This window comes from Dama dama, chromosome X (genome assembly GCF_033118175.1).
Source record: "Dama dama isolate Ldn47 chromosome X, ASM3311817v1, whole genome shotgun sequence".
NCBI classification, from domain to species: domain Eukaryota; kingdom Metazoa; phylum Chordata; class Mammalia; order Artiodactyla; family Cervidae; genus Dama; species Dama dama.
The window spans coordinates 103,202,105-103,213,856 of NC_083714.1; the positions used below are offsets into that span (position 1 = coordinate 103,202,105).

An 11,752-nucleotide genomic window follows, 5' to 3' on the forward strand; every position below is an offset into this window, starting at 1 on the left:
AAATAAAAGAGCCTTAAGAAAATAGAGGGAGAGTGTGATTAATTTAAATTCCTATTATAGTCATACTCCTCTGGATGAAATCAGTTTTAGGCAAACACACAGTGGACCATTTTTAATTTGATTAGATCAATAATTTATACAGCTGACAATAAGCCTTTACAAATAATGCCACTATTTTCTCTTGTAATTTCTCTTGTATGTTATCCCATTGAGGGGAGGGGCCATTTTTCTATGTGGCTCTGGTGTTTACACTAAATTGATTATTGGATGTATGTAAATATTGGGTTCTGATCTTAACAATCTACACTATCGGTCTTAGATATCTATTTGAATGACTGGATTAGAAGTTCTTTAGCCCAGTAAATCAGAGTTTTCAGCTTTCCCTAAGGCAATATGATGGAACTAAAGTATTTGTTGATTTCTAACTGTCAGTGGAAAGAAGCATTTCATAAGTGTTTGAAACTTTTAAAAATCTAACTGAACAACAAAAATAAAATATTAGTTTCATTTTCTCACTTCATTTGTGTTATATTTGTTACTAGAATTTGTTTAAGACTCAATTATGACTATATTTTCCTATCTATATATTATAGTATACTTCCACCAGGGAAGCCCATAGTATACTTACACATTTGCAAAGATCTAGGCCTGTTTACCAGTTAGTAATATTGCACTGTGCTTCTGTTCTGTTAGGCTTGGTCCAGCATTGTTTATCAACTGATCCCCAATGTCCAGCAGCTAGAAATGAACCTAAGGAATTTTGCCGAAATTATCGAGGCTGATGAAGTACTTCTATTTGAGAGAGCCACTTTTCTGGTGAGAACTTTCTGCTGTGCAGATGTATTTCACACTCACCTTCTTCTGTTCAGCAATGGAGAATATGTTGCCACTTTCAGAAAGACTCGTTTTCCTTCTTGTCATTACTTCAGCATACATAGCTTTATTTATGAAGTAGTATTGTCAGCAAGTAACTTGAAAGAAGTTCTTTGTGTGTTGGTCTTTACTAATTAGTAGCACTTAGACATTTGCAGGTATTTGTTACTATATAATTTAGATTATTTTGTTAATAATTGTCCATTTGTCTTAAATAATTCCAATTTCCCATTGACTTCTATTATGAAACGATGGGTATTTTCCTTTGAGAAAACTTGCATCACACCCCTTTCTCCAAAACAGTTTAAAACTTTTAACATGGAAGAGATGTAATGGTCAACTCAGTGACATAGATAAGAGTTCAGATGGTGAGGTGAAAGGGCAAAGAGGTATGTTAGCATTATTTTTCTTATAAATTCAACTTAATAATATTATCTCCTACTGTGTATATGGCTGTGAGGGAGTATGAAAAACCCAATATTATATTTATAAGTAAAATGTTTAATAACAGTAATAAAAACTCATTTGCCATGTCAAAAGAACTGCATAAGTACTTGCCGATCAGCTGCATAAATATAACCCTAAGAGTAGCTCACAGTAAATAATTTGTTTCTGAGCTCTACCAAAGCTTGGTGATTTTAGACACATTTCTTTTCTTTTTTTACATATACATGGATCTATTCTTTTTTTAAGTTCTTTTCTCATTTAGGTTATTACAGAATATTGAGCAGAGTTTCCTGTGCTGTACAGTAGGTCCCCATTGGCCATCTGTTCTAAAATATAGCAGCATCTATGTGTCAATCTCAGACTCCCAATCTATCCTTACACCCACCTGTCCACCCTGGCAATCACATGTTCGTTCTCTAAGTCTGTGAGTCTGTTTCTGTCTTGCAAACAAGTTCATTTGGATCATTTCTCTCAGATTCCATATATGAATGATATCATATGATATTTGTCTTTCTCTTTCTGGCTTACTTCACTTATTCACTTAATATGATATTCTCTAGGTCCATCCATGTTGCTGCAAATGGCATTATTTTATTCTTTTTTATGGCTGAGTAATATTCAATTGTATTTATGTACCACATCTTTATCCATTCAATGTCAGTGGGCGTTTAGGCTGTTTCCATGTCTTAGCTATTGTGAATAGTGCTCCTGTGAACATAGGGATGTGTGTATAGTTTTGAATTATACTTTTATTGAGATATATGCCAAGGAGTGGTATATATGCCAGGGAGCTGGATCACATGACAACCATGCTTTAGTTTTTTAAAGAAGCCCCATACTGTTTTCCCTAGTGGCTCTACCAACTTAAATTCTTACCAAGAGTGTAGGAGAGTTGAGAGTTCCCTTTTCTCCACACCCTCTTCAGCATTTATTGTTTGTAGATTTTTTCATGATGGCCATTCAGACTGGTTTGAGGTGACATCTCATTATAGTTTTGATTTGCATTTCTCTAATAATTAGTGATGTTGAGCATTTTTTCATGTGTCTCTTGGCCATCTGTATGTCTTTGGAGAAATATCTATTTAGGTCTTCTGCCCGTTTTTTGAATGTGTTGTTTGTTTGTTTTTTTTGTTTGATATTGAGAACCACATGAGCTGTTTGTCAGCCTGGAGATTAATCTGTTGTCAGCTGCATAGTTTACAAATATTTTCTCCCATATTGTGAGTCGTCTTTTTGCTTTCTTTCTGGTTTCCTTTGCTGTGCAAGGCTTTTCAGTTTAATTAAATCCTATTTGTTTGTGTTTAATTTCTATTAGCCTAGGAGATGGATTGAAAAAGATATTGATGCAATTTATGTCAAAGTGTTCTGCCTATGTTTTCTTCTCAAGAGTCTTATACTGTCCAGTCTAACATTTAGGTCATTAATCCATTTTGAGTTTTTGTGTGTATGGTGTTAAAGAATGTTATAATTTAATTTTTCAAATATAGCTGTCTGGTTTTTCCAGCACCATTTATTTTTTTTTTTTTTTTTAATATGTTTTTTTTTTATTTTTTTTTTTATTATTATTTTTTTTTTCCCAGTGGGTTTTGTCATACATTGATATGAATCAGCCATGGATTTACATGTATTCCCAATCCCGATCCCCCCTCCCACCTCCCTCTCCACCCGATTCCTCTGGGTCTTCCCAGTGCACCAGGCCCGAGCACTTGTCTCGTGCATCCCACCTGGGCTGGTGATCTGTTTCACCATAGATAGTATACATGCTGTTCTTTTCAAATATCCCACCCTCACATTCTCCCACAAAGTTCAAAAGTCTGTTCTGTGTTTCTGTGTCTCTTTTTCTGTTCTGCATATAGGGTTATCGTTATCACCTTTCTAAATTCCATATACATGTGTCAGTATGCTGTAATGTTCTTTATCTTTCTGGCTTACTTCACTCTGTATAATGGGCTCCAGCTTCATCCATCTCATTAGGACTGGTTCAAATGAATTCTTTTTAATGGCTGAGTAATATTCCATGGTGTATATGTACCACAGCTTCCTTATCCATTCATCTGCTGATGGGCATCTAGGTTGCTTCCATGTCCTGGCTATTATAAACAGTGCTGTGATGAACATTGGGGTGCACGTGTCTCTTTCAGATCTGGTTTCCTCAGTGTGTATGCCCAGAAGTGGGATTGCTGGGTCATATGGCAGTTCTATTTCCAGTTTTTTAAGAAATCTCCACACTGTTTTCCATAGCGGCTGTACTAGTTTGCATTCCCACCAACAGTGTAAGAGGGTTCCCTTTTCTCCACACCCTCTCCAGCATTTATTGCTTGTAGACTTTTGGATAGCAGCCATCCTGACTGGCGTGTAATGGTACCTCATTGTGGTTTTGATTTGCATTTCTCTAATAATGAGTGATGTTGTGCATCTTTTCATGTGTTTGTTAGCCATCTGTATGTCTTCTTTGGAGAAATGTCTGTTTAGTTCTTTGGCCCATTTTTTGATTGGGTCATTTATTTTTCTGGAATTGAGCTGCAGGAGTTGCTTGTATATTTTTGAGATTAATCCTTTGTCTGTTTCTTCATTTGCTATTATTTTCTCCCAATCTGAGGGCTGTCTTTTCACCTTACTTATAGTTTCCTTTGTAGTGCAAAAGCTTTTAAGTTTCATTAGGTCCCATTTGTTTAGTTTTGCTTTTATTTCCAATATTCTGGGAGGTGGGTCATAGAGGATCTTGCTTTGATTTATGTCGGAGAGTGTTTTGCCTATGTTCTCCTCTAGGAGTTTTATAGTTTCTGGTCTTACATTTAGATCTTTAATCCATTTTGAGTTTATTTTTGTGTATGGTGTTAGAAAGTGTTCTAGTTTCATTCTTTTACAAGTGGTTGACCAGTTTTCCCAGCACCACTTGTTAAACAGGTTGTCTTTTTTCCATTGTATATCCTTGCCTCCTTTGTCAAAAATAAGGTGTCCATAGGTTCGTGGATTTATCTCTGGGCTTTCTATTCTGTTCCATTGATCTATATTTCTGTCTTTGTCCAGCACCATTTATTGAAGAGATTGTCTTTTCTTCATCATATAGTCTTGCCTCCTTTGTTATAAATTAATTGATCATAGGTCGTGGATTTACGTCTGGGCTTTCTAGTCTATTCCATTAATCTATATGTCTGTTTTCATGCCAGTGCCATACTGTTTCATTTACTGTAGCCTTGTAGTATAGTCTGAAGTCAAGGAGCCTGATTCCTCCAGCTCTGTTTTTCTTACTCAAGATTGCTTTGGATATTCAGGGAATTTTGTGTCGCCATACAAATTTTAAGATCTTTTGTTCTGGTTCTATGAAAAATGTCATTGGTAATTTGATAGGGATTGTGTTGAATTTGTAGATTGCCTTGGGTAATATAGTAATTGTGACAATATTCATTTTTCCAATCCGAGGACATGGTATATCTTTCTGTTTGTGTCATGTTTGATTTCTTTCATCTGTGTCTTTGTTTTTTTGCTACTCAGTAAAAACTTGCTATTGGGGACAGTAAGATGAAGAAAAGTGAGGTTCTGGCAGTCTGGAAGAAGTTTCTTTATGACACAGAGAAAAGAAAATTGAGATGAGTCTACTATGCTGTAGATTCCCTAAATGTTTTTGTGTTCTATTTCAGTTCTATGGAAACTGAAAAGGTTAGGGCTTTGAGTAGTTCTAGTTAGTGTTGTCCGGAGAAGGCAATGGCACCCCACTCCAGTACTCTTGCCTGGAAAATCCCATGGATGGAGGAGCCTGGTGGGCTGCAGTCCATGGGGTCGCTAAGAGTCAGACACGACTGAGCAACTTCACTTTCACTTTTCACTTTCATGCATTGGAGAAGGAAATGGCACCCCACTCCAGTACTCTTCCCTGCAGAATCCCAGGGACGGGGGAGCCTGGTGGGCTGCCGTCTATGGGGTCGCACAGAGTCGGACACGACTGAAGCGACTTAGCAGCAGCAGCAGCAGTTAGTGTTGTCAACCTCCATTTCTCCCAGTTCACAATGGCTCATCTTTTCATTAGGGGATGAAATCAAATAAACTCCCAGCTTGAAAGAATATTTGTTGTGGAGTTTTGCTTCCGTGTTCATCAGTGTTACTGGCCTGTAATTTTCCTTTTTTGTGATATCTTTGTCTGGTTTTGGTGTCAGGGTGATGATGGCCTTGTAGGATGAGTTTGGGAATATTCCACCCTCTCTGGTTTTTTGGAAGAGTTTGAGAGTGATAGGTGTCAGTTCTTCTCTAAATGTTTGATCTAAATCACCTGTGAAACCATCCGGTCCTGGACTTTTGTTTGTAGGAAGATTTTTAATCACAGTTTTAATTTCATTACTTGTGATTGGTCTGTTTATGTTTTCTATTTCTTCCTAGTTCAGTCTTGGAAGGTTGTACTGAAACGTGTCCATTTCTTCCAGATTTTCCATTTTATTGGCATATATTTGCTTGTAGTAGTCTCTTACAATCCTTTTTATTTCTGTGGTATCAGCTGTATGTAACTTTTCCTTTTTCATTTCTAATTTTATTTGAGTCCTCTCCTCTTTTTTTCTTGATGAGTCTGGCTAATGGTTTATCAAGTTTATCTTTTCAAAGGTCCAGCTTTTAGTTTCATTGATCTTTTCTGCTGTTTTCTTCATCTCTATTTCATTTGTTTCTGTTCTGATCTTTATGATTTCTTCCCTTCTATCAAATTTTGGGTTTTATTCTTCTTCTCTAGTTGCTGTAGGCCTAAGGTTAGGTTGTTTATTTGAGATTTTTCTTGTTTCCTAGATAAGATTATATCACCATAAGCTTCCCTCTTAAAACTGCTTTAGTTGTGTCCCATAGGTTTTGAATCATCATGCTTTCATTTTCATTTGTCTCTAGGTATTTTTTATTTCCTCTTTGATTTCTTCAGTGATCCATTGGTTGTTTAGTAGCATATTATTTAGCTTCTATGTATTTGTGTTTTTTACAGTTTTCTTTTCTTGTAATTGATTTCTAACCTCATAGTGTTGTGGTGGGAAAAGATGCTTGATATGACTTCAATTTTATTAAGTTTACCTGGCGGGGCTCACTTTGTGGTCCAGCATGTGATCAGTTCTGGAGAATGTTCCATGTGCACTTGGGAAGAATGTGTATCCTGCTGCTTTTGGATGGAAAGCTCTATAAATACCAGTTAAGTTCATCTGGTCTAATGTGTCATTTCAGGCCTGCATTTCCTTATTGATTTTTCTGTCTGAATGATCTGTCCTTAATGAAATTGTGGTGTTAAAAGTCCCCTAATATTTTTGTGTTACTGTCACTTTCTCTTTTTATGGCTGTTAGTATTTGCCTTATATATTGAGGTGCTCCTATGTCGGGTGCATTTATATATTTACAATTGTTATGTCTTCTTCTTGGAGTGATCCCTTGATCATTTTGTAGTGTCCTCCTTTGTCTATTATAACAATCTTTATTTTAAAGTCTATTTTGTCTGATATGAGTATTGCTATTCCAGCTTTCTTTTGATTTCAGTTGCACGGAATATATTTTTCCACCCCCTTACTGTTAGTCTCTTTGTGTCCCTAGATCTGAAGTGGGTCTCTTGTAAACAACATATATATGATAGACACATATTTTAATCTGCGTTTGGTTCCCCTTTTATAAAATAGAGATACTAATTACATCATAATTTTTGTGTGATTTAAAATAGGACATGATAACATTAAATCCTAGTACAAAGTTCGGCATATAGCTCACAGACTGTCAAACATTGGTTTCTTTTCCTATTACAGCCAACAGAATGCAGAGAATGCAGGTGCAGTTTTTGCTTTTAACTTTGTAGAAACATTATTTTTAATGGCAGCATACTTGGCAGTCATTCTTCCTGCTAACTGATACAGCTGAGGCAACGAGACCTAACCAGTGTCTCTGCCTCACCCCATAGGCAGGGGTTACTTGCTTGGAAGTTCATTATCCTGAGCCCTGTCTTTCCCACTAGTGTGAATAGCAGCAAGCAAGTGAGCTTTTCTGTCTGTCCTGATACACATGGCATGATAGAATCCTGCTTAGTGGTATTTTCCTGCCACATCTATCACATATGATCATAGAGGTTAATTTAATATGAGCTCTGTTTTTCACCAACAATAACAAGTGGCTTTTGGTTTCTCTTGAGGACTGTGTTTAGGTGTTTTGACCATTTTCACTGAGGTGCTTGAAGTCAAGCAACAGGAACCTATTCCACCATTGGTCTAGGAATTATGTTTTTGAAATTTCAGATAGTTTCAGGGAATTGCCCTGTGAATTTTCTTCTGGCAAATGACTCAGTTTTGCTTCCTACTAGAAACTTAACATCAGCCTGTGGGAAATATTTTTGTGGTTTTATTAATCTGAAAGTGTTAGGGGATGCATTTTCAGCTGGCATTGGTGTCCATCATGAATAGGTTCATTTTTCATTTATAAATAGTACATCCTCAGAACTTAGAATCAATCAGTTAAGATTTTTAAATGTAATACCAAAAATCACTTGGTTATAGCCTTCGTTAAAATTAAGTACATTAAGTACACCTCAAGAACAGCTAAGAATTTTTTTTTTTATTTTTCCATTTTGATTTGTACTTTTTTGAATCAACAGCCATTCTGTGAAATATTGGAATAAGATGAATATTTAAAGTAAGTGAGAAAGGCTAGCAGTGAACCAAAACAGATAATACTTAAATGTTCTAATAAAATTATAACCAAACATTACTGGATGGGTCATCCTTAGGGATGTTGAATTTATTCAAAATACTGATAGAATATGGGACAGATCAATAAAGACAGTAAAGCCAGTTGCCAACTCTACCCTGAAAATCAGGGTGACTAAGAGACTGATGGATGTAATGGCTTGAGGAGTAGTAGAGGGTGATATGACAATGCGGCATGGATTGAAAAGGCATTGCTCTTTTTTGCAGGTGATTTCTCACTATCAGTGTAAAGAACAGCGTGATGCCCACAGATTCGAGAAAATCAGCAACATTATTAAGCAATTTAAGCTGAGCTGCAGGTAAGAGATCTTGTGTAATGTATTCAGTATTTATCTCTGGAAAAAATTGTCATATTTGAGAGGTTCAAATACCTTTAGTAGACTCCACTTCTATATTCAGCATAGTTCCTTATATTAAAAATAAATCTTGGGCTTCCCTGGTGACTCAGTGGTAAAGAATCCACCTGCCAATGCAGGAGATGTGGGTTCAATCCCTGATCTGGGAAGATCCCACAGGCCGCAGAGCAACTAAACCTATACTCCACAACAAGAGAGGCCACCACAATGAGAAGCCCATGCACTGCAACTAGAGAATAGCCCCCACTCCCCTAACTAGAGAAAAGCCTGTGCAGCAATGAAGACCCAACACAGCCCAAATAAATAAAAAAAAAAAATTTAAAATAAGAGAAAAGCTCAACTCTAAACTTCTTGACTGAAGTGAAAGACAATATCCTTTAATGCAAACTCAACTGATGCAGAAGAAGCATAAGAAAAATATCTAAGGTGAGTGCCCTTTCAATATGTTTGTTACTATTTGGGAAGAAATAAGCAGACGATGTCCAAGAAAGTTTTGAAAAAGAGGGAAGGTTTACCTTACCAAATACCAAGATTTACTATAAAACTACGATAATTAAAATAGTGTGGTACTGATTTCAGGAATGGTACAAAGAAGAGCGTCTAAAAATGTCTGATCATATTGTCTCAGCTTTGTTTAAATCTAGTTTGAATCTTAGCATTGTGAATGTAGGAAGTAGGAATGGCTGAACATCATAATCTAGTAAAGTTTTAATAATCAAAATTCTTATCATGGTAAAACTTTGATACTCAGACAATTATTCTATTGTAAGTTATTCTAGTGTAAGTTATCCCTTTTATGCCTTAGCACACTTTGAGACTTTCTGGTATGTTTATGCCAACATTTTTAAAGAATAAATTGCAAATGGCATATAAATATTATTACTCTTTTTGTTTTCAGAGAAATGGGGTCATTTCTAGAATTTCAACATAACTAACATTCAAAAGGTATAGTTGTTAATCTCAATGATAGGAAAATTTCAACAGAATAAACTTAAATATTAGAGAAATCTTCGGCAACATGGTTTTTAAAGTGAATCTAGGTCTAAGCCTGCTTTTCATTTCACAGTCACTATCAAGTCCTAATCTGCTTTCTGTCAAGGCCACTTTCCAAGGCATGTTAAATTTGGCATTAGAGTTTCCTGGGAAAACAAAGTGAGCTTAGTGACTAACTGTCTTAATGAGGTGGTGGATTGAGACATAATGGTATGCAAATGTTAACATGAAAGATAAGAATGTCTGATATATTACTTTATGTCCTTTACTCACTTTTCCCCTTTCTCCTATAGCAAGCTAGCTGCCTCTTTCCAGAGCATGGAAGTCAGGAACTCTAACTTTGCTGCTTTCATTGACATTTTTACATCCAACACTTATGTGATGGTCGTGATGTCAGATCCATCCATTCGTAAGTTTAAACTTAGCTGACATAGATTCAAAGCCACATATTCTTTAAATTGCCTTAGAAGTTGTACATTATTAAAGATACTGAAAAACTATTTTATAGTGCACAACCCTGTGAATGTACTTAGTGCCACTGACCTATACATTTAACAATGGTTAAAATGGTAAATTTCATTTTATGTGTATTTTACCACAATGAAAATAAATTAGTACTAATGGTAAATAATTTTTATTTAATCAATTTATATTTTGAAGCTTAGAAATAATTTAGACTCTAGGGTATTATATTTTTCATGGGAGCTTCAAAAATCAAATTAATAAATCTGGGGATTTTAAAGAAAACAAACTCAAATGTATGAGTTGTGCTCCACATAGGATATATTTTTAAAGGACTAGTCACTCTAAGCTCTGAACTTTTCATTGTTGAACCATTTTATATGTCATTGTATATTTCTAAGTACCGTACTCCCATATTTTTATTATGGGCATGGAGATAGATATTTGGTGCCTCCATGCCGTAATAGCTGTATCGATCACAACTATTGAAATAAAGGTTCTAGCAGTATTTCTATGATGTTCCCAGAAGTTTAAATTATCTCTTAAATTATCTATTTTAGGTTAATATTAGAATATAGCAGAAGATAATGTTTTACTATTAGCCCCAAACTAAACGAGTTTGAAATTTTATTTTGAAAATATTATGTTTAGAATATAAACAAATCTTTTACTGAAAAAAATTAAACTCTGGTTAACTTGGGACATAGGTTCTCTGTGACATACATTGAGGGATTTGGCTCTCTTTCATTTATTTGTTTTTACTAGTAATATATTCCTTTGGCTATTTGTACTAACTATGTTGGCTATCTTCCCTACCCCATCCTCAGCTTCTGCAGCTACTCTGATCAATATTCGCAATGCCAGGAAACACTTTGAAAAGCTGGAAAGAGTGGATGGACCAAAGCAGTGTCTTCTCATGCGCTAAAACTTTGCCAAATGCTGTTTCAGAAAAAAAAAAATTGGAATACTGTTTCTTAATGTTGTATTAGTATATATAGGCTCTGAAATATTGTGATGATTATCACTTCTGCATTTCTTCCCTACTCCCCAGTCTTAATGTATAGTCTTGAATGCTATTTACTTAAATAGCCAGTAAGAAGTTAGAAGATAAACTGTCTGTGAATTTGGTGTGACATAAAAGTAGGTGATATGTAAGTGTTCTGATAACAATGTTCTAATAGTGTAAGTGTTCTAATAACCTGGTTTCAGTTGTTGTGTATGCCAAAGCCTTTTCCAGCATCATCTTATATTCCTCATCAGATAGTAACCTATATGTTTGGAATATTACTGTTTTCTCAGCATGCACTAAAAATATTCCTTAAATGCTATTATAAATAAAGTTTTGCTGTTACAGATTTCAGTAACATTCTTTTCTTTTTTTTCTTTCCCTTGTTTCTTCAGCTTTTCCCTAAGAAAAAGAAAATGAATTTCACAGTTAACCTAGGGGAAGAAGACTTGCTGTTTGGGAAATAGTATAAAATAAAGTTGGTTGGGAAGGATGAGCCAAATGATAGCCTTAAAGCTAGGCAGAAGAGTTTTGATATAATATGATAGGAAATGGTAAAGGAATTTTGAAAGAAAGTTAAGCTATGGGCTGACTGATGGCAGTTGGAGAAACAGATAGTAATCCAGGCCTGAAGTGTGTTGAAAGTCTGTTTTGGGGGGATCGGGATGGGGAATGCGTGTAAATCTATTGCTGATTCATGTCAATGTATGACAAAACCCACTGGAAAAAAAAAAAAGATGCAACTAGAGAAGGAATGAATAAAAAGTTGAGGTAAAATAGATAGTATTTATGAGATGTAAGTCTTCTTTCTATGAGGTCCAGGAATGGTTAATTTATATATTCCGTAATACCTAATGGTATGTGCTTTCATTATACTCCTTAAGTGTTATTAAAACCTCATTCAAGGT

The 11,752-nt window shown here is 35.4% G+C and overlaps 1 protein-coding gene across 3 annotated transcripts in view; it reads left to right on the forward strand.

Annotated features, from left to right (window-relative positions):
• The window catches only part of RRAGB (Ras related GTP binding B), a 36,813-nt gene extending 25,620 nt beyond the window's left edge, over nucleotides 1-11,193 (forward strand). For 2 of the 3 annotated variants that reach the window (XM_061135909.1, XM_061135910.1), the window contains 4 exons: nucleotides 694-816; nucleotides 8,235-8,326; nucleotides 9,670-9,785; nucleotides 10,666-11,193. In XM_061135909.1, coding sequence (XP_060991892.1) covers nucleotides 694-816; nucleotides 8,235-8,326; nucleotides 9,670-9,785; nucleotides 10,666-10,763 — 429 coding nt within the window. In that variant the 3' untranslated portion in view covers nucleotides 10,764-11,193. The remainder of the gene's footprint in view (nucleotides 1-693; nucleotides 817-8,234; nucleotides 8,327-9,669; nucleotides 9,786-10,665) is intronic. The other variant, XM_061135911.1, reaches the window with a different exon arrangement.
• The last annotated feature ends 559 nt before the right edge of the window (nucleotides 11,194-11,752 follow it).